General features: G+C 35.1%; 1 protein-coding gene across 2 annotated transcripts in view; it reads right to left on the bottom strand.

The window, feature by feature from the left end:
* Positions 1 to 23,712, bottom strand: part of SLC25A21 (solute carrier family 25 member 21) — a 242,723-nt gene that overhangs the window by 92,274 nt on the left and 126,737 nt on the right. For both annotated transcript variants that reach the window (XM_071557904.1, XM_071557905.1), the window contains one exon: positions 12,867 to 12,915. In XM_071557904.1, coding sequence (XP_071414005.1) covers positions 12,867 to 12,915 — 49 coding nt within the window. The remainder of the gene's footprint in view (positions 1 to 12,866; positions 12,916 to 23,712) is intronic.

Raw genomic sequence — 23,712 nt, 5'->3', positions numbered from 1 at the left:
TGCCAATGGTCAGCAGAGGATCATCAGGCCATTGTATGGCAAAATGACAATTATTTAATTTCCATTTTCCCCAAGTATTTCCCTTTTTATTTCAAGGTGTCATGGTTCTGGAGTTCGAGCTTCTTGTTAAATATGTCCTCTCTCCTGTGTGAGAGCATCTAACCATGGGAGCAAGTTTCATGTATGGCATTTATACCTATTTGTATATACAGGTTCAATTCCTAGCTAGGGCAGAACTTCATGTTCCACTTTTCTCACGCTGTTCATCAGAACTGACTGAAAAACTCACACATCTGCCTGGAGAGAGAGGTCTCAGTTTACTTCATTCCATATTCTCCTATTCTCCCTCTTCAATTACATTTGTTGTTGGGCAATTTGTTGTTTTTTTTTTTTTTTTATTATTATTCTTCCTTTATCTTCTTGTTGAATTGGTTTTTGGCCAAATTAGAGATCTGAACCTGTTAAACAAAAGGCTGCCATGAGGGAATATGAGGGTTTTTTTAGTAGGAATGTATTACTATATCTGCTGAAGCAGTAATATGAAATTTCAACCCTAATTACATGTTTCACAGAGAAGTCAACAGCTTTTTGTAATGTAGTCATTTATCATGGTATCAAAAGCAAGTAAGTTTTGAAATATTGTGCAATTTTATTAACAAGGAACTTCAAGAATTCTTTATTCATTCAAAGTTGGCCAAGTATTTAGACATGTGAATTAAGTATTGCAGAGTTGATAAATGAGTACTTTGAAGAACAAGAATTAATATACCCATGATTTAAATGGTTTGATACCTTTGACAAACTCTTCCATGATCAGTTGAACTGATGTAAGAGTTCACCTGAAACAGAACCCTTCTATTTCTTCTCCCCTGTTCCTCCTCCTTTTTCACTGTGTGGTCCTGATGCTTTATCTGGGATAGTTCTGATGCCTACTTAACCCTTCTAGCAAGCTGATTCAATTCACAAATTCATCAGGAACATGTACCAATTAGCCTTCTCCTAGGATGATATGTTCTATAGCTTCATGGGAAACTACAAGATCTACAGCTTGTGTAAGAAGCATTGTTGACATGAGGAAGATAAGCATCTTGTCCTTTCAGCAACAATGAACTACAAAGTTGGAATTTCCTGTCTCATGAAAATAAAACTAAATTTCAGCATATTCGTAAATTTCCTGAGACATATGCCATATACAGTTACAATGCATTATCTGTATAAGAATGGAATTCTAAGATGTTTCTCCTCTTAGGTATGTCAAATTGCTCATGTAACAATTTGGCAAGAAAAAGAATGTATATGAAAAGGATATATTGCTCTTCATTTAAAAATTCACCTTTCAATGACTAAATTACTAAAGGATTGACATAACATTCTTGGTGATGGAACTCAACTTACACTTTCAAAGAAATATATTTGTCCATACTAACTGGACTTCATTTTCTAAGAGAAGATACAATACTAAAGCATGTTCTATCAGACAAGATAAAAAAATGACAATCATAGAAATAGAAGTTCATATATAACTTTGAGACATAATAAATAAATATGTATACATCTTTGACTAGGATGAAATTTTGCATTACAAGAGAGCTGATCAAACAGTATGCAGCCACTAGAATTTTATGATTTATCATGAAGCTAAATCAATTTTCCCTGCAGTTTTGCAACTGCTAGATATGGCATAAGGAAAATGGTGAGACCAGACTAGAAAGGGTTTTGAGTAGCAAGGAACCAGGAGCAGGACTCTTTTTGCATAAAACCACCCTTTCACTAGATTAAATGTAACAGCATACTATAATGACAGTGTGGACACACATGCCTTTCACACATACCTTTAGCACAGTTTGGTGGTTGTCACTGATGGGGTTGCCCCCTGCTTTGACTTTATATTGCCTGATATATAATTGTGTGAGGAATTAACTCAGAAAACCAAGCTAGTGAAAGAGAAACCCAGCCAGAAAATGATTAATTGATAAGTTTCCCAATGCCCCATCTCCCTGAACTGCCACTATGGCAGCATAAATGTCAAGGCAAAAAAAGTAATTGCAGAATTGAGCATAAAATCCTGTGGAACCACATTTTTAAATGAAATATGCCTTCATTCATTTAGTTTTCTAAGTTACAGAATAAGTTTTAAAAGGCTTGGTTTTCTTCCTCTTTTCTATTTTCCTTTCCCCCTTTTTTCTATTTTCCTTTCCTAATTTTTATTATAGTTTAACAATTTTAGAACTACTTAGTTTGATCCTTCCAGTCTATAGCTATATCACTGAGGAAAGAGCACCATGAGACAGCAGAATAATCTAAAGACCTGCTGTTGCCTACAGGCACATTTTCCCAAGCCAATTCCTATTTGTCTTATTCTCCTACTTCCTCCCTTGCACTGTCTCTGATGGTTGATGGATTCTTGTGTTCAAGTGATTCAGCTCACTAATGTGCTAAAGAAAGTAGTATCCAATGTTCCTCCTGGGAGAAACCATCCTGATCTAAGTTGCTACACCAGGGCAGATGCTAGATAGACAGTATCCCATGTAGCACTCCAAAATATATCTCCCTTCTCTCTGTTACAGACCCTGAGCTACACATATACCTATGGGCACCTGCAGCACCACTCTAACTCTACTGCAGATGTGTATATGGCAGCCAGTGCACAGGGAACACACAGGTACTGATTTGCCCCTGCTCCAGATTTAGGGAAATGGATGAAAAGGTACAACGAATGAGAGTACTTTTGTGGTTACAAGAAGTTAGTACTGCTATGAATCAGCAATCCATTACTGAGATACAGGAAAACTGGGAAAGTCACAGCACCTCTGAGGCATGATCCTTTCTGCATGTTGCTCTTCAGCTGGTGCCACTGAGCTCTGCCCCCGGCTCAACTTGGGTTGTAAAAACACAATCCAACCCACTGCCTTCTCACCAGGGAGTAATCAGCTAACTACAACATCGCAGCAGCTAAAAAACTTGCAAATATTTCCTTAGCTTTTTGTTGTTTCTTTTTACTCTCTTGGGAAACAAATTCAAAAGACAGCTCTATCGTGCCAAGATTATTTTGGAGATGGTATTTTACTTGCATCCCACTCAACATGAAGACTCTTGTTTCTCAAAACCCTCTCTAGACCTAGAATACACACTGATGCATCTGGTTGTAAAAAACATACAAAAAGCATAGTTCATAAAGATACTATCTTTTTATTTATTTATAGATTTACTTGGCACTTACTGGCCTAATGCAGTTATTTTAGGGACATACTTAAATACAGCATTAATGGCCAACTTCTCTGAGAGAATTATTGGCATTGTTACAGTTACATTGTGCTTCCAACACATACAGATTTATTCTCTTGTATCCATAGCTTCGAAATGCTAGCTCAAGTACATGTAAGAAAAAAGAAATGTAAAGAGGTAGAAAAATTATTTTCTCTTCAATGTAAATTAAGATATTAAACAGTGATTTTCCATACTTAACCACCTCCCACTCATTGTACTAGATGACCAAATATGAATAAACATAGGGGTCTTTCTTTCTTTCTTTCTTTCTTTCTTTCTTTCTTTCTTTCTTTCTTTCTTTCTTTCTTTCTTTCTTTCTTTCTTTCTTTCTTTCTTTCTTTCTTTCTTTCTTTCTTTCTTTCTTTCTTTCTTTCTTTCTTTCTTTCTTTCTTTCTTTCTTTCTTTCTTTCTTTCTTTCTTTCTTTCTTTCTTTCTTTCTTTCTTTCTTTCTTTCTCTCTTTGTCTCTTTCTTTCTTCCTTCCTCTCTTTCTTCCTTCCTGCCTGCCTGCTTTCCTTTTCTTTCATTCTGCAGCAGTTCCTTGATTGTTTTATTTTAGGCATATTCCATCCATGGTTAGAAATCAGGCATGACAGTGGTCTAATGCAAAATTTTTGTCCGTGGAGAAATCAGGCATGACCACGGTCTACCCCTGAATGTGATCTTAATGTTTTATACCACTCACAAATCATTAACATCTGTTAATATCTCACCCAGCTGCTTTGTTAGATTGTTTAAAAAAAAATCTTATGTACACTATAGATGTCTCCAACTCATAGCCTAAGTAACCTTTCCCAGCTGCTTAATACTTATTTAAAATATAACTTTAAAATGCATACTAAACTATCTCATTTCTTTGTCTCTAGACAAAGTAACTGTGCTAACATCTGTTCATTCCCATTCCTCAATTCCCATCTTAAATACTTATTTTCAGCATGTATTTTTCTTGTAAATAGAATCCCATGTATTTTCTCACCTCCTAGTCCTTCACTTTCTCCTTTCCGCTTTTGCTCTCATTCCACTCTATCCCTCATGGTTTCTTTTGACTCATTATATTTTTAATACAGCAATAATACAAAGAAAAAGATTATTTAAAGAGATTCTTTGATTATCTCACACTAATTTAGGCCTGCGAAAAAAGAAAATCAGGGCATGCCATGAACCTACTATGTCTAAAGGGAATAAAAGGGGAATAATATACAGTCAAGGGTGTGTAGATAGTGGTGAGGGATAAAACTACATAATGGAAATTCTGAAACATTAGAAAATACCTTCTGGCTGTGTGAAGCAGTATGTTATGCAGGAGCCTTCTAAGGGAATTAGAGGGGGCTTGTCACCTGGCACATTTTAAAACAGGCTTTTCAAAAGCTGTGGTTTGGGACCAACCAGCTGGCAGAGGAGAGGAAGAGGGAGAAGAGGATCAGGGAGAGGTAAAAGCAGCTGAACTCAGCAGTGGGATGGGGATTTTGGAGTGCTAGTGCAGCATGGGCAGAACTTGATGGATGCCGGCTGTAACACCTCATTTGGGAACTGGCTGTGATTTTAAGTGCTGGTTCTACTGAAGCGGTCTCAACTGCCTCCAGTACAGCCCTGGATAAAATGCTAGCAGTCCTGGTACTGTTCCTCATTGCCATGAAATAGCAGATGAATAGGTGAATAGATGCCGCATGTCAAAATAAATAAATTACACTCATAAATGAGGTACAGGATACCTAATGTTATTTCTTTCTCACTGTTAAGAGTATAAGGGACACTGAGGCAATTTACATAACTCTAAAAAGGTACATTACCATAAGCTATAGAAATTCTGGTTTTTTGTTGGTTTTTGACAGCAATACAATGGTTTATCCTGAGGCTGTGGGAATCTAAACAAATGAAATAATTAAACACACCTATTGTATTTAATATAAACCATAACACAATACAATACTACAGGGTATTTTCTGTACAAATATAGCTGTATCTTTCCAGATATGTTTGCTGACTCACATATCCAAAGTGTTTCAAACTGAATTTCATTTTTATAATGAAAATTTTGTCATGGCTTCTGATTCATGTAAACATCCTGATTCTCTGTAAATATCTTAAGATACTGCAAAGGGAATCCAAGTGTCTAATTTCTTTGGTAATTTCTAACTAGAGAAACAAACAGTACAATGAGTATATTTTGGTGAGTATTTAGTCCTAGGTTTTCTCTCTTTTCTTCCTTTCTCCCACAGACAGTGTTATGAAGAAAGAATTATTCTGTTACATCTGTAACCCAGGGTACAATTCTTCACCCTAATTACGGTTTTTACTGTTCTATCTAGAAGAGAGTTATTTGTGTCCTCATTATAGTAAAAGGAAATATTTTCCATAAATTCGAGACCAAAAAAAAAAAAGAAAGAAAAAAAATTCAGAGGTTTCTTGGATTTAAACTGCAAGTGCACAATGTGCAGCCCACAAAATCACGAAATACAGTCCACACCACTCTCTTGCAACTGCATCACATGGACACAAGTAATCAACTGCAGGTTTTTCCAGCATTAGAGAACTTAAACATGAAGAAATTTCACTTCCTCTACCAGGAAGATGCTGTACCAGTAAAATATGTCTGTATATATTTATTTTTTAAAAACATATAAATATACACATACAGATTACCAAAGAGAAACACTCAGACTCTTGTCGCATTACAAGCTCTGCCCATGCTGTTACCAGTAATGTTTATATCAACTCTCTAAGAATGGGAAATCCAAACATAGAATATTGTGCTATGTCATTAAATGAAAACAAAAGGTACAGTAAAGGGACCTAAAATGAACTATTTTAGCTCATTGTCCAAACTGGAGGAAAAGCAAAATAACAAGCAGGAAATGAACGAATAAATCTTGCAAATGTCCATAGTCAAAAGTATTGTCAGTAGCAGGATAGATAATATCCAATATGTCTTTTAGCATGACTACCATTTAATCCTCAAATTAACTGCTCAAGGAATCATCTGTAAGGGTTCTACCAGTCAGAGCTGTGCTTGAGGACTATAAAAAGATGTATGGAAAGATGCACCAAAACAAAAATTTCAAAAATTATGCATATGCAATATGCACACAAGCCCTGTGAACAATTGTGCCAAAGGCCACCAATAAATCAAGTAAAACTAATTCCAGAGAAAAGCCTTGATATTTGGTTGAAATAAGGACATTAAACTGAGTTGGTCAGGAATTATTTTTACTTGTTTTTTTTTCCCCTAAAATGAAAAAAAAAATTCAAAAAATCTATCAGTTTCAACATATTTTTATACACTTCTTTTAAATGACAATGGATGTTGTTGTCTATATTTTCAAACAAAAACTTCTGTTTTTCTAGTTCGAAATTGCTTACAACTCACTGAAAAGAAAAAGAAAAAAAGAAAAAAGGAAGTGAAAACTTACAAAATCCAAAATTAATTACATGAAGTTTCATTGGCCAAAACTCATTGTTTTTCTAACAGTCTTCTGAGAGTTCAACTGTTCATTCCAATACAGAATATTTTGGTATCCTGATAATTTTCCCAGGACAGGAAGACTATTTTCTGCTTAAAACTGTCACGAATCTAACTAGAGTAGTTTGAATCAAGTAATATGAACTTAACATGGCCTGATGCAAACCAAGTGAGCTGTGGTCATTTGGAAATGGTAACATTGTATAAGGACAATGAACTCTTCCTTAAACCAATGTTTTTCAGACACAGGCTCCACTACTGCTCATTCAAACAAAAAAGACCAAAATTCAAAGAGGAATTAATGATATAAAGGAAGTAGCTCTTGCAAAACAACAGATGGAGTGAGATCGGAAACACATGTAGTAAGCTGAACTTATTTAATAAGACCAAAATGACAGAACTGGAACAAAGGAACAGAATGGATAAACATGCACACAAATCAGCAGAACTGTTGCTAACTAGAAATGGGTCTGTAATGCAGAGTCCAAACCTCAACTTGGATCCCAGATTATTTTCTAAATTTGAGGCTTTAGATTAATAATATTGATTTAGAATTCTGCAGAAAGAGTAGCAAATTATAAAATCTCTATCATGACTACATGAAAACTTTCTCCACAGTTTCTAAGGTGAATTATTCACCTCATACTTTAAATGCTGATATATTCTAGATCACACCTGAGACATAAAGTCAATTCATATGAAGATTCTAATCGAACATTGAGCTACGTAAAGAGGTGTTAAAACAGAGCAACATGGACTGCAGCTTCCCCAGATTCTGCCAAAGGTGAGAAACAGCATTAAGGAAGAAAACAGGAACACTGACAGATTGATCATGAAAACAAGATATACATTTTAACCTATTATTCTAGTAAATTGAAGCAAATTCTTTTGAAACAATGCCTCCTGAGTCTCTTTTATGTGTTGATTTTAAATTGCACATGTATCCCAACATGAGACTGTGATATGAAGACACAACTCTATCAGAAAATAGGAAAGGATGTTAAATTAAAGAGAAAAAAAATCATATGGAACTGTTGTTATTTGAGTTAACCAGAGAAGTATTAAAACATTGCTTGTTGAATATATGTTTAAATTGTTAGAACAAAAATTACCCTACTGATTCCCCCAATAATAAACTAGACTTCTCCAAGTCCTTTAGATGGTATTTGGCATATGATAACATTTATCACTCTTTAAATACAGTGTCTAGAAGTAAAAAACCCTAAATACTCAAGTTGTATAAGCTAATCTATCTCCACTGAAGTCAACAGAGATCTGGAGCACAATTTGGTATTAGTGTGATATGAGAGAAATCATCTTTCAAATATTTGTCTCAAAAAGAGAGAAGTAAATGATTCATCTAATCCACATAATATTTTTCCTATTGACAGGAATTTCAGACACAATTTTTTTCAGATGTGTTACGCATTTGAAAGTTTTTGGTGATGTGTTGTTATTTTTATCTCTATTATTTGAAAGCAGTTAATCATATACCTCTTCATTTGTGTTTTCTATTAAATTCTGTCATGTATACAATTGTTAAAAAAATTTACAAAGTATGGTTTCTATTTTCTAACTACATAATCCAGAATGACTATTTCTACTTCAATAAATGTTTCACATTCTGTATGAATACTTGCACTTGCAACTCTGAAATTTGTTTTCAAGAACAGTGAAATCACTAAAACTCAGCTGTATAAATACTGGTGAAAACCAATGAAAAAGAGAAAGCGCATGTAAAGGTAATCAACTTATAAACCTGAGGAAAAATTAGTCAAATTTTTATTTCTAGTCATAGTTCTAACTTTCCCATATCAACCTTGGCTGCATGTATTTTTCGAGGAGTTAAAATGTAACAGCAAGGAAAGTTTTATGTTAGGTCATGTAGTTCCAAGTTATCAAACTCCTAAAAATGTCATTTTTATGCCAGCAACTCAGTAGTAGGGAAGTGAAAAAAATAAACAGGTTTGGGGTTTTTTTTCCTGAAAATTCAAGCTGTTCAAGGCTATAGGGCTTCATCAGAAAATAATCTGGAACTGTCAGACAGACCACAGTAACATCCTCCAATTATCAGTCAGGCTTGCTCAACTGAATCCTCAAATACTATCAGCTTTGCCTTGACTTCAGACAACTCCCTATACTTCTCCCCCTTTCCCTCACCAACTACACCTGTGAGTTGTGGCATAAATATTCATTTTCTAACAATAAAATGTTATTAAGCTCTGAATTTTGTGCATTTGTTTAAGCCAAGACATATGCCACTAGAATACAAAGGACAAACCCTAGTTGGAAAAGCACTTCACTATTTTTAGTTGTAAAGTAACATATGGCAATGGCTTGTTCTATGTACCATGATCTGGCATGTCATTTTGTCATCCTTTCAAAGTCCAATGGATGAAAATTGCATTACAGTATGCATTACACTTAAGGCCCAAAAAGGGTCCAAAGTAAGCAAAACCAATTCTTTATCCAGACTAAGATATTTTTCTCCTCCCTCCCTTTCTAGCAAAGAAAGATCATCTAGGTTTCTTAATTTAAAAGTAGACTTTTTATGTCTTGATTCTATTTGTACTGAAAACCTCTTGCTAATGCTGTCACTTCTAATACATGGGTATACAGACAAAAAATTAACAGACTCTCTATTTAGGAGAAGAGATTCAGTACTTTGTTTCCTCTACAGCTGGCTAAAATATCAAGGGTAAATGATAAATAGAACAGCTATCAGAGACTGTTCTATGAAAACATAAAAAATGTAGCAGTTCTTTTTTTAATAGAGTCAAATCAGAAACTATACCAATGGAAAAAAGAGCTTTATTTCAAAGACTAAATGGGATTTATAGAGCTAAAACAATGGATCATAGTTATCATCACAAACCTAGCTCACATGAATTTTTTTAAGTAGTGATCTTCAGTGTACTAACAGACAAAAAAATTATTTTCAAATGTATACTTAGGAAAAACCACTGCATTAAGCATTTGGGTCATCCACAGTTTATAAGCATGTACTTAAATATTATTTCTTGCTTGATGTGAGCAGATAAACAAGTCCAGCATTGTTACTGTAGAATAATAGAAAATTGCTAAACACAGAAAATATATTGCAAAATGGGAAAAAAGAGCCAAACCATTTTCCAGAGTTTCAAAACATTTTTTGACAGGAAATTTGTTTTCTCCAATTTTTTATTAAAAACATACACATATACAAAATATCAACGAAGCAAAAATGCTAAACCACTAGTCCACTAGATGTGACCCTCTGACATATTCTCTAAATTCCTTCAGAACAGAAACTTAGATCAATGAGATTCCACTAACTTGAAAAGGCCATGAGACTCTTTTCACCAAACAAACACTTTATAGCAAAAAGGCAGGAAACTCAAAACATCATAAAAATTAAACAACAAATTGTGCTGTTATATATGCTGTCACTTTACCAAAAGAAAGAAAACCCTAAACCAATCATCACAACTTTATTAGTTGGAAGTGACTAGGCAATTACAGATTATCAATACAGTATTGGAAAAAAAGTACACTGCAGAAAGAAAGTGTATTAGAAAATATTTTATGTCCAAAGTTCAGAATTAAAACTAATGCTTCATTTGAACTTCTTCAAGGCCAAAGAATTGATCTGCTGAAATAAATCTAAACCATTGCAAAATGAAAGGAAGCGGCACAATGTTAGGAACAGAGAATGAAATGATGGATGAGATCAAAGGATTTTTGGTTTTGTCATTGGCCTTCAAAACATAAGTATTTTCAACTGCTAACATCCACTCAGATCAGCAGAAGAGTTCTGCAAAATCTGTGTGATACCTCTGAATACATCTGCATCATCAAATCAGAAAAACTAACTTGGGTGCTGCCCATGTCTGCAGAGTTGCAGCTAACTCAGTGGAAGAGTTAATGCAATTGAAATTTCTCCAAATGAAGAAATTAGCTTAATGGATATTTTGTTTGATTCAAGCTCTCTCTGTTTTACCTTGATCCATAATCAGATTTCTTCTGCACACCTACTCTTGTTTCTTTCTTTTTTTTTCCCTTTCTTTTTCTTTCTTTCTTTCTTTCTTTCTTTCTTTCTTTCTTTCTTTCTTTCTTTCTTTCTTTCTTTCTTTCTTTCTTTCTTTCTTTCTTTCTTTCTTTCTTTCTTTCTTTCTTTCTTTCTTTCTTTCTTTCTTTCTTTCTTTCTTTCTTTCTTTCTTTCTTTCTTTCTTTCTTTCTTTCTTTCTTTCTTTTTCTTTCTTCTCTTTCTTCTTCTAAAAACTCCATTATGAACTCAGATTTCACACTAAAAGGTTTCCTAATTTTTATGATTTTTTTATTGTATTTTTAGTATTAATACAGCTTGACAAACATCCCCATATGCTCTTTAATGCTTTCCATTTATGGATCTCAGATCTGATAAGCCTTTTTACTACTAAAAGTGTGACAAACTCAGTAAAATCTGTAACAGAAATGGGGAAATCTGTCCTTGGTCCTTGTGTTCTGAGAGTCTACTGCATGGTTTCTATCAGAAAGCTGTAAGTGCATTTGTTGATTGCCAGTAAATCAGTACAGTTGTTCAATTAATGCTTTTTCTGACATATGGTATGAGGCATATACTAAAATATGAATGATTCTAAGGGTGCACATTAAGTTTTTTTAAGCAAGACTGGAAACATGAGGATGTGTAGGATGTGTCAAAGGCACCAAAGGCATGAGAAGTAAATCACTGCTCCTGTGTGATTTACACTACAAAAGCTACATTGATGCTACGAAAGAACATGATTCCTAGTTCAGTACAAACAGGAGAATGGCAAGAAGTAAAAGCTTGAGAGCTATAGGTGAGTTACAGCAAAACTTGCCAAAATGAACTCACAAAAGTATACCCTTGGAGAACCATATGACAGCAGAGCAAGACAACTTTTTTCTTTTAAATTTAGTCTTGTATTTGTCTTGCTTGTACCCTACACAAGGATCACTTCCAACTCAGCACATTCTGTGATTCTGTAACGCATTTTGTATTATGAAAGCATACAGAAAAATTGCCTGAGCAAACTCCAGGCCCCGAGGAGAACCTACAGCACCTCAGCAGCAGATAACACAGACAGAGCCTTAATGATGATCTTGTGGTGTGGGGCAGTGACCACAGACAGATGTCTTCTTTCTGAAAAATGCAACCTGCAGTAAAAAGCATCTCAAGGTCTTAGGCAAACCACAGAATGTGATTTAAACAGAAGCCAAAAATACATCAATGAAAAACTCACACAGTGGCTAACTGGAACTAGAATATCAAGTGATAATTGACAACTTCAAGCTTATTTCAGAGACCACACGTGTCTTCATCATTTCTTTGAGGCTGATTTATCGCCTAGTGAAGCTTTTCTACCTACATGACTGGGACCTAGACAAAGCTCCAGGAGCAGTAAATGGGAATTGTTGGCCCTGCATAACACATATAGCATGAATAGTTTTCTCCTTCTTATTTTATGTTTCTCCATGGTGATTTACTTTACACATACAGTTACATTCACTTATGAATTCATAAAAAAGACTAAAAAGCACAGAAAACAAAAAGGATATTCCAGGAACTAGAAACACAACTATTCTTCTTCCATCTCAGTAATTCAACGTCAAAAAAATGTAATTTGACCAAAATTTCTAGGTAATTTCATCATTTATACTCATGTAAAAACAAATATTCAGAAAATAAAGGCGATAAAAAGATTTTTAAAAAAGATAAAATCATGAATTTATTTAGCTTAAAGAGAGAATACAGAACACTTCTATTATTTTTATAAAACATCTGTGAAAATTATTTTGGAGGAAATATAGTATTTCTGAATTACATATATAAGCATAACAGCATATGATACACATAGAAGGCAAATTTAACTATAGCACTCTTCATGTTATAGGATGTTGTTACAACAGTAAAAATACATGTCCTAAACAGATTTAACACCTTTAGAGGACCTCTAATCAGAAATGTGTCATGCTGCTCAAATTTCATCTGCTGAATACTGCAGATACAGGTAAGTAAATATAAATGTCATTAAAGACACAAATTATCTCATTTAGAGAAGTCCTAGGGTTTTATTTTTTGGTAGCTCATGATTTAAGTATCTTCGAATGTCAATAAAACCTGTTCAAGCACAATCTTACCTTGTTTTCACTACATCAAGCGGATGCATCAGGCAAATTTCTACAAGACCTATAAAAGAATAATAAAAAAAGGCCTAATAAACATTTATAGATAGTTGGTAGTTTAATTTTCTTTGACTTCAAAAGTTTCTGAAATTTGAAAAATAATGTAAAAACCAAAGCATATCACTGATGATACAGTACTAAAAACCTTGTATATAAAATATACTCTTCTGTAGTGTACATGAACCATTAGGATTTTTGACAGTAAGCCGTGCTAGTTGTTCATTACTGTGGGCAAAGTAAGGACTTAAGCTATGTGATCAATTTAATCATAGTTTTTGCTCAGTTCTTCTGATTCAAGAACAGTGGGAACATTTGACTGGTACCATAAATACCTTAAGTCTTGGTGAGAGAAGCAAAGGAAAGGACTTCAGGTTGGCAGTGGCTTCTTTGTCATATGAGACTAATTCCTAAGGACACCACAGGACAACACTGTGGGCTCAGATGAACTTGATGTTGATGACAGCTGACTCCTGAATTGGGTATGTGAGCTGCAGGCTCACATGTTCCTATCCTGCTTTGTGCTGATGCTGATGTGTAGTCCTGGCTTTTCCTCTTCCTGCTCTGCTGCTCATCATAAGCACTTACATACACATGCTGGGAAATTTCCACGTGCCTGAGTAGAGGGTGTGAATTTTCCTAGATAATAGTTGCAACGTTTTTGAAATTTCTGTTCCTCTGGCTTATTGAGCCTTAATCATCCACCATCCATCTTTTTAAACCAGTGTAATAAATTTAAGGCTAGTACACAGAACACTTTGTGAAGAGTACCCTTATTACAATGTTTGAGTACATTTATTTAATTTACTGTCCTAGTTACAGCAGCACAGACCAGTCTATCACTATGTGAATATAATCAAAACTGTGTATTCTACACCCTCTATGTAATTTCTGATGAACTGTTAATAATGGATCGTTTGCAGCAGCTGCCCAGGGCACATCTGACACCTCAGGCTACAAGCTGGGTGTTAAAGAACCCTGCAAGAATGTTTCTGTCTTCACACCAGGGACTCAGCCATGATAACTCACCTCCAAGGAGGCATTTGCACCTTCATACCCAGCCCGAGGGTCATGTCCGCTAATGGGCCACAGTGGACTGGCACAATAGGCAGTTGCAACAACCTAGACCATCAAGGATTCCAAAAACATCCCATGACTCACAGAGTTAAGTCACCCATTGCAGAACTCCTTGCCCTGGGGGAAGTACTGGGCATTCGCAGCTGAACCTGAGCATATATAATCTTCAGGTTTTGGGACTTTTAGTACCACTTGTTGGATCCAGAGGAGAACCAGAACCTCAACAGGACTGCAACTGCCACTCTCAACAAGACTGCAACCATCATCCTCACCAACAGGTTTTCCTTTGACTTTACACTCAGAGGGACTGCATGCTAAGTTTCTAAAAATCTTGATTCAGGAAAGCATTTTTACTCAAGTTAAAATATCTGCAAATTCGTATCTTTATGTACACCATACAGTCCTACTGAAATTAAGCACATGCTTCTGTTCCACTAGATGCTTTCCTATTTCAGATGTCACTGTCTTAAGTTCCAGATCCTGCCCTCTTATTTTAATGGCACAGAACACGTCCGATCTCAGGTGTTCCTAAAGCTATCAGTCTCTAACACCTAAGAAAATTTTTTGCATGCTAGGCTACTCAACTACATTTTCTTTTTAAGGAAGGCAAAGAAATTACTCTAACACCAAGTAAAAAATCTCATTTTGAAATGTTCTGCACACAAACTATTGAACTGATGGAATTTGTTTTGGCCCTATTCTTTGGCAGACTTGATGGAGAAAAGCTCTTGGTGGGTGTTAAGCAGAAACCAGGCTCTGCCCAAGTAGTGTACACTGCAGCATGAGAAACTTGAGTTCTTTTCATTATTGAATATAAATCTCAGGGAGGCTTGAAGTTTCAACTTTCAATTATTTTAGAATCACTAAGTTTAGTGTTTCAGATAGGAGAGGAAAACTGTGGAGTTTTTTTAAAGTTTGTATCAAAGAGAATTAAATTTCAAAACATTATCTACCTTTTATTTCAATTTTATCCAAAACTCCTGAGTAACACTTACTAAATAAGCCTTTTACACTGAACCAAAGCATTAGCAGAGGGAGGATTCTCATAGCCAAAGGAGAGTTAGCCAATACATGCAACAGAGTTTTTAGTTTAGACTTTAATAAATACCTATATTTAAAAATAACCATTTATTTTCTGCTTGATATACTTTACATAGCAAATGCACATATTATTGATAATTGTTATATATTTATCCTAAGGAATAATGAGTTATTTATAATAAGTTATTTATAATAAAAGTAAAGAACCACAAAAGTTTTTGTACATGAATATGAATACCTTTTGGAGTTAGAGAAAAAGCATAAACTGAAATGGTAAACGTCTCAATTAAATGTATCAACAGGAATTTGCATTGAAGTTTGTAAAGATGTTAAAATGATTTAACTGAGTTTCTGACATTCTTGCTGAGAGCTCAAATTTAACATAAACAATTTTTGACCTTTCCTATCATTCTGCTCCAATGTATAAAGATTGCAAAACAAAATTGGCCTCAGAGCCCCTGATCCCTAGTTTTCTGCCACTGATTTTGAAGGACAGTATCAGATTAATATTTATGATCATTGTTTTACTGTATTTCCTTTTCACTCTGTGCACCATGGTTTTGTTTTTCAATTCTGGATAAAAGAAAGACAATATCAGTGATATCCACCAAAGGATATTAATATTAGTAGTAATGAGATCCACTAAAAAGAATGTGAATTTTTAGAAGCAGTTTCTGTCCAGGTATATTTATTGCTGTACTTTTTGTCCAAAAATAAATTTTATTTTACTAAAATAAAGCCATATCACATGTCACATAAGGGAACACAGACTGTAAGATTCCTGTTCTGATTCTGTCCCAAAACCTATAAACTACTCTAACAGCTGCCAACAGGTGCTTGGTGAGTGGAGTCGAAGTGAATGTTTCAGTGCTGGCAGGGGGCAAAGCCTACGAGTTTTTCCCTTTTCAACACCCTACTTTTCCAAACTCTCCTTTTCCAACCTTAGCCCCCCTCCCCGTGCCCTCCCCATTTTTGATCTTCTATTCTATCTTATTTTGGCAGACAGAGCCTACAGTAGGGGGCCAACCATAGGGCCAAGGGTTGTTCACCCTATTCTGTTTTTGCAGCATTAATGACCATTTTGGGAGAAAACTGTACAGTCCCAGAATTTGGCTCCATTTTCTTGGTCCTCATAGGATAATTTTTAATTTAGGCATTTTTCCAGCAACTGAATCAGATGAATTCCAAGGTCCTTGGCAAGAACTCTGTTTTGATAACTTCAAGATTCTATTGGTTATCTGGCTTTCTCAGTCTTTCCTTTGTCTAATAATACAATTACGCACTAGGTTTTCAACGATGGATAGTTACTTGGTTTCACCAGACAGAATTCTTCAAAAGATGCTGGGATTATAACACAGTTCTCTAAAGAGACCAATGGAGGCCACACTGTGCAAGACACTGATGGAACAGCTACAAACACAAGCTACATTTTTCCATCTAATATAGTAGTCAGGCAAATCATTACAACATCCTATTTGATAGCCTGCCCAGAAAGTGTGGTGGCCCTACTAAATTACAAGCACTCTGAGATGTGCTCAATAAAATAAAATATATTGCTCTTTTTTTAGCTAATGTTCATCAGCTTTGTGACAAATCAAATTAGCACTATGAAAATCTAATTTACCAAACAGCTCTATTAGGGCACAATATATTTTAACTTGTTACTCTGCAAAGACTACTGTTTACGAACTTCATTTTCCTGACAAAGCAGTTAACATAGCTACAGACACATTGTCCAAAAATACTCTAATCATCCCATTGGGTGTCCCTGGTGATGTCACATGCGAACTAGCCCAGAGTGATTTATGATGGCCTAATTATGTTTAAAACAACTCAGATCCAACTAGCTGAACAAGAGCCCAAAGGAAATACAGGAAAGAACAATTACTGGGTCAGTCCAACATTTGTTGTCTTCTGGGTGGGAAAACAATCCATATGAAAACTGGATACTAACCATAAAACAAGACATAATCAAAAACTGTGTGTTGAAGAAATAACCAGCTGTCATCATTGACATACTCTGAGCATACACAAGTGGAATACCAACAACCAAGAGGGGCATCCAGAATTCTATTCTGTAAAACATTCTGCTCAGTAACTGAGTCCATGGAGGGAATAAAATGACAAAAAATACTGACCCCCAAACTGACCCTCCTCAGTAATGCATTTTCCCTTTCCCAAATAATATATTTTAATTTAAATTGTCACCCATTATGGGTTCCATTACATTTCCACTACAAGATTCACAGTTAAAATTTCAAACTGGCAATCTTCACACACATCTCTTCAACACAAACATTTTTGTGACTCGTGGGTATTTTGAGTTCCTTTGTTCTTTGTTACTCTATTCCATCACACACAAATCCTGTATCAATAATCATATATGACTTGAGAATACTATGAGTCTGTTTAGAATGTGCTGTAATTATCCACCTGGCAAAACGTGAAAGTTTGAGATTTCAGCAGCACAGGATCAGAGCTTTCCTCATTTCCACAAGTGTTTCCATACTTCATCTATTCACTGAATAGGGAGAAAAAAAATGAAAACAGTTCTAGCAAAATAGCAGAGATGTAAATAGAACCATAATGACTTTGGTCCTCCTTAGGAGACAAATTCTTGTCTTCAGCATTTCATTGATCCCCAAAGCTATGAACTGAAAAGTGTGAAGTGCCTGTGATACACACTGATTTGTCTTTCAAAGAAACCTGAGTAGCTCACCCTCTACATGTTTTCTGCATAATACACCACAAACACAGATTCAACACAGATTCAAGAGATGTAGAGCGTGATCCATGTGTTAGTTCAGACAACCCCCTACAGCGCAGAAGCCATTATGCACCCTCCTCCCCTTGTGTTACTCATTTCCCTGGAATAACACAGTCACTGGAGAAACACAACAGACAGGAGACTGGTCATAGAAAATGTGGCAATAAACACATCAGGCACTGTATATTGTATAGCTGGAACAGTTTATATTTATTTTGGCTTTTACATAGATATAGTTACAATGTAAGAAATGATCATAAATATTTTACGTGTCCTATGCATTTCCTTCTGAGAATATATGTCTGACCAAAACAATCTTGTGTTGATCTTTGTATCCTAATAAAAACAATGACAAATTCCTCTTAAATATGCTTTTCTGTTGGCTAAAACACTCCATTTGACAAAATGAAGCATGGAATCTCTTCCTGATTGTAACAGCACTATTTGAAAAACAATCAATGCCTGGAAAATAACATGCCTGGAAAAAAAGCATCCCTGCAGTCAATTCTACAGAGGCTAATTTCTATTAGCCAGCTGTAACTCCATCTTCACAGAGACACACAGCTTTTACCTGTTCTCTAAGGGGACGCCTCCGTCAGAAAAGTCCACAAAATATCAGGTTCACTGTTATATGTGTGGCAGCCAAGGTCCACTCCTTTCCTAGGGAGGCAGTCATGATTGTGCCCTTCTCAATTGTAGTACATGTCAACTGGGCTTCAAGGAAAACTATTCAGCAGTACGTATAGACTGTGCTGGAAAAGATCTACCCATTAGCCTTTACTTAAGGAAGTGACACTTTAACTCTTGCCCAGGATTCTACCTAGTGATGTGGTGTGGGATTAACTAATGGTACCCTGGAGCTCCTCACAAATGTTAATTAACATTTTAGGTAATGAGCCAAATCAATGCTTTCCTTAGAAAATGTGGAGAAATGGAAAGTTACTACAAGAAATACTCCATAATAGAAATGCTGCATTCATGAGTCATTCTTCCTTAGAGACCTTGTCTACACGGAGAAAATATACTAGAAAACATGTTAATTAAACAAGTTGTTGAGTATGACTTTTCCCTTGGTGTGGACAAGGATGTCTGTGTTTAAAAATGTGTTAGCTGATCACAGAAGGATCCCAGGAGGAGCTATTGGTTTACTGTAGAATTTTAGAAGTCTTTTGCCATGTCTACAGGAGAAACTGTTGTGCTCAACATCTTGCTAGGTAACAGTGTTCCCTAACAAATGCAACTTGTCAGTGTAACATTGCACTGCTATCTGGAAATGGAGGAAAAGCAGTGTTGGGAACAGTGATTACCTGGCTTACAAAAAAATCCCACCCAGGACTTCAGCGACAGAAGGAAATTTCTGACATTTGGTCTACAGCACTTGTGCTGAAAGTGGTTAGTGTTCTTGGAGCTTTCTCCACAAAAGCAATTCAGTATAGCACAGAGCCAAGTGATACATTTGACTCAATGTGAGTGGAACAAGTGCTCATCAAAACCATGGGTCCTCGATCCACAATGTGTACCTAACTTACATTTAGCAAAATTCTCTAATAATTTAGCGATGTATTTCTTGCCTCTGGGTAAAAGCCATCTAGCTTTCATGATTAAAGTTTGTTGCAAACTACTCTAAATTTAGCACAAATTTATTCATTGTTTGTTTCCCACCATGTTTAAGGCACAATCATTCAAATCAGGACATTGTGCCTATGCTACCAGCAATAACCACATCTTTATAATTACTGTTGCCTAGACTGTAGGTCTACAAATCTTTTAACATGCTTTGCTCACACTGCTCAGTGCCCATTTATGTTCTCCCAATACTGTATACTGGGAAAAACAAAGGCCACCTTCCAGTTTAATTTGATTTTTTATTTGCTGCTTACTTTAAAATGAAAATATTAGGTCCTTGTTTCACAGACCTACCAACTTGATTAACCTCATTTCTATGGTTTGACTGCAGAAATACTTAAATGCATGCCATTAGACAATCTATGACAGTTTGGAGGATCAAGTTAGTTTTAAATGATGTTTAGATAAATACATCTATACTAAGACTAAAAGGAAATGTCAAATCCCCCAGGAAAAATCAGTGCCTAGTCACAAAAGATCTTCTAGAGATACATCTTTTTGGAATAAAGGTTCTTCCAGACTCCAGTAGCATACACAGCTTTCATAGGCATGCAATTCCAAACTGCACTACTCACATAAAGCCTTTTTGAGGTAAAATGCTATGTAGAAATGTTCTTTGTATGGCAAGACCTATGAAATTTTCCTTTATGTCATAGTAAAAATGATAGTTTTAAAATTCCAGACTTTTCACACATTTACCTGATCTTAAAATACCAAAGCTGTTCCAGTAAGGTTGAATACCATGGAAAAGTTTGATTATGCAGTCAAACAATGTAATATTTAGGTATTGACACAAAAGATAATGGACCAAAACACAGCACACAACATTCAAAAAGCACAAATATTTTCTCCAAGTTCTTAAATATTATTGAGGCAATATGTCATGCACATCCAGAATTTACCACTTAGAATGTTACATGAACTCGCTTCACTTTAATTTCCACTTCAATTCCTATTTAGGAAAATAGCAATAAAAAAATTGAGATATCAAACAATTCCCCAAAAATACACTGAGTTGGACTCACAATACTTCTGGACAAAGTCACTTTTTCCAATTTCACTAGCAATAAAGAGTTGTTTATACAGCTAAAAGATTTTTTTCTTTAGTTAGTCTTTCTGATGATGGCATTAAAACTTTGAGTTATAAAATAAACACCTGCAATTTACAAACTTCAGTATCTGAGTCTCTAGTCATAGGTGAAAAGCTATATTTTGTGAAAACTTTCCATAAATTTTTCAGCAAGTGTTACAGGCTATTATGTCACTCACATATGACATATTCTTTCCTTCATGTGTGTCTGAAATGGAAGTTTTTTAAACCATGATTGAAGGGACCACTGAGGTCAGCACTGGGTCACATGATGTTTGTGTCACTACAGTTTCAGATAGTTCAATGCACATTGAATCAATATTCCTGCAACAAAAATGTGAAACTGATATTTTCTTTGCTGTTATAGTAAAATGCTTCTCAATAAACCTGTTTTGATAAGAAGTTTGTCTATTCATATGTCCCAGAGCTGCTGTAATCTTCATTGCTAATGCTGATCTAAGAGCAGGGACCTTAGTCTGTATCTTGACACATTTAAAGTTCTCTAATGAATAAAGCAAATAGCTTATGGCTGCTTGGACTGTCACTCGACTGCCCTGAAGGGCTTTAATGTCTTTAAAATAGGCCTCCTAGTTTGTATTTAACTACCTTGTCCACAGAGGTCTGAGGGATAGAGCAGATCAAAGATGTGCTGGCAACATAAAAAGCAGCTGTCCTTCATTTACCTTTAATTAGCTACATCTGACCAGATTCTTTATAGCCTCTTTGTCACACAGTCTGTAAGCCTTTTGACCTGTCCTTAAGGACTGTACTCTTACAAGAGTTTTAACACAATCCAAATTAAAATTATAAGATACAGAACTTTGAAAAAATATTTGGTCTCAGTATGGAAATATTATCTGAGGCATTAGTATTTTGGATTTACCTGCAAAAGCTATAAAGTGCTTGGTATTTGGAGTGTCAAAATGGAATGGTTCCTGAACTTAGATTTAGTTATTTAAGGTTCTCTGTGTACTACTCAACATTGAAATGAGTAAATATCACACAAAAAGGAATTCTAAAGAAATCTGAAAGGTAACAAGTACGTCTTTGGCTAGGACAGTATGCCATTCTTCCAGGAGCTGTGGCACTTATTGGAAAGAAAGTCACATACCTGCCCTTCCCCTACCCTTTTTCATGTAGAGATCCCATTAGTTAAGAGACCTGTCTACTTAGCACAGAATGCACACCAATATCCAATGGGATTTTGACTAAGGAGAAAGTTTTGTAATTGCTCCACCATCAATAAGCAGTTCTTGTACATTACACCCCTGTAGTCAGGGTGCACTAAATACTTGTATCATCAAATTAAGCTTCCTATGGAATAAAAAGCCTGTTTGACACAGCAGCTAGAGTGTGTGCTAAATGACTCAAGTTATTGGTACTTGATCACACAGAGCAATATATTAACCCACTGAGATAAGACAGAGAGCATCTCTTCAAATTACCTGGATTTTGGCTTAGATCCTTTCACATTATCTAACAACTGAAAAAAATATAAAAGATATATACCAAGTAAAGACGTTTCAAAAGCTGATTCTGTAGTCTAAGTCATATTTTTCTCTGCACGGAAATTTATAACCTCATATTACAACTTTTTAGTCTTCCTTAATTTGTTCTAATTAATCACATCTCCAAATAAGCTAGCATGTCTTCAAAGGCAGTTGTGGTGAGGTACATCAAAAACCAAATAGCCTGCCTTAATAAATGTACAGTAGCTAGCAAGCAGGTGTAGCTAGAAGCCAAACCTTATTCTTCATGAGAAGTCTCCAATAAGAGCAGCATGCAGAAGTAACTTTCTTCCAGACTATGAACCTTGAGAGATTACTGTTACACCTCAACTCTCACAGAGTTTTCTTCTAGTATTGCACAGAGTGCTTGACCTACCATATAGCTGGCAGCTAGACTTATTCATCATTTATTAAAAAGGAATGCATCTTTTGTGTTTCATTTAAGAGATTTGATTTAAAGCAGGAGTCAAATATACTTCCATATATACTAAAAAAGAAACATGCATAAATAAAATAAAATTAAGGGGACTTAAAGACCAATTAAACATGCTTACTTCTGTCACACAATTCCTAAAATTAATAATAGCCGAATGGGTTTTAAGGAGATGTAGATTTTTTCCATATTTTGTACCATCAATATAAACATGGATTGAAGTATCTAGATGTATGAAGAATGAAATGACAGCAATACTTTCAGCTCATGTGAAGAAATAGAAATATGCACAGTAATGCTGAATGTGTAATAGTAACATGGATAATGGTAGTTTTCTATGAATTACACCACATTACACTGAAAACACATCATATTTGACTGTGACACTCCAGTGGTCCAAAAACTGTCAAAAACAAAAAGCTTGCCCAAAGACAAACCTAACTGCAGAAATGGGAATGTTCCTAAAATATTACCATTACAAAGCACTTACATAATGTAGTATAAAACCTTATTTTAATTCTGAATCAACAAACATAAATAATTCTTCTGGGTAAAAATCTCTAAATATCTCAAAATATGTTTTCTTCGTTCCTCTTAATATTTAATATTAAGGATTAAGTGCAATCAATTTTTCCACTTTACTGGGAAAAGTGACAAAAGTATAACTATACCCAAACCATTTTCACAACAGAAATAATTAATCTTTTACAGACCTGAAATCAGCTATTTTACAAATAAGCCTCCTCATAGTAAATATGTGGCTTTTTTTTTTTTAAAAAAAAGCAAACATTAAGAGTACAGAAGTTTAGATTTTCATCCGGTGTTTGAATATTCTGGAGATTTTCAAATATATTTTTCTTGGGTTTTTTGCCTGTTTTAGTAGTTATAACATTACACATTGAGAAAAGAACACATTACTGTTAAAATTAGGTTGATCTAGTGCCATTTTAAGATTTGTGTTTTCAATACAAACTTTCTACTTATTTGCAGGCAGTGCACAGCAAATGCATTGTACTTTACACAGATAACTGGAAATTGAATATTTTTGCAGTACAGAAAAAAACCCAACTCTTATCTCTGATTTGTTGCTGTCCAAAATTTCCACTGAAGTTGTAATCCTTTTTTTCTACAATGGAGACAGGATCAAATTCCAAAAGAAATCTCAAGAAGAATATATTCAGCTTTCTTGTATCAAAGCAAAGTAGTGCTGCAGTAGGCATAGTTCTGCAAAGAGATTAAAAACTATATGCATCATTCTTTTT

The sequence above is a fragment of the Pithys albifrons genome, chromosome 6, assembly GCF_047495875.1.
Source record: "Pithys albifrons albifrons isolate INPA30051 chromosome 6, PitAlb_v1, whole genome shotgun sequence".
NCBI classification, from domain to species: Eukaryota; Metazoa; Chordata; class Aves; order Passeriformes; family Thamnophilidae; genus Pithys; species Pithys albifrons.
This window is presented reverse-complemented; position numbering and strand designations above follow the sequence as displayed.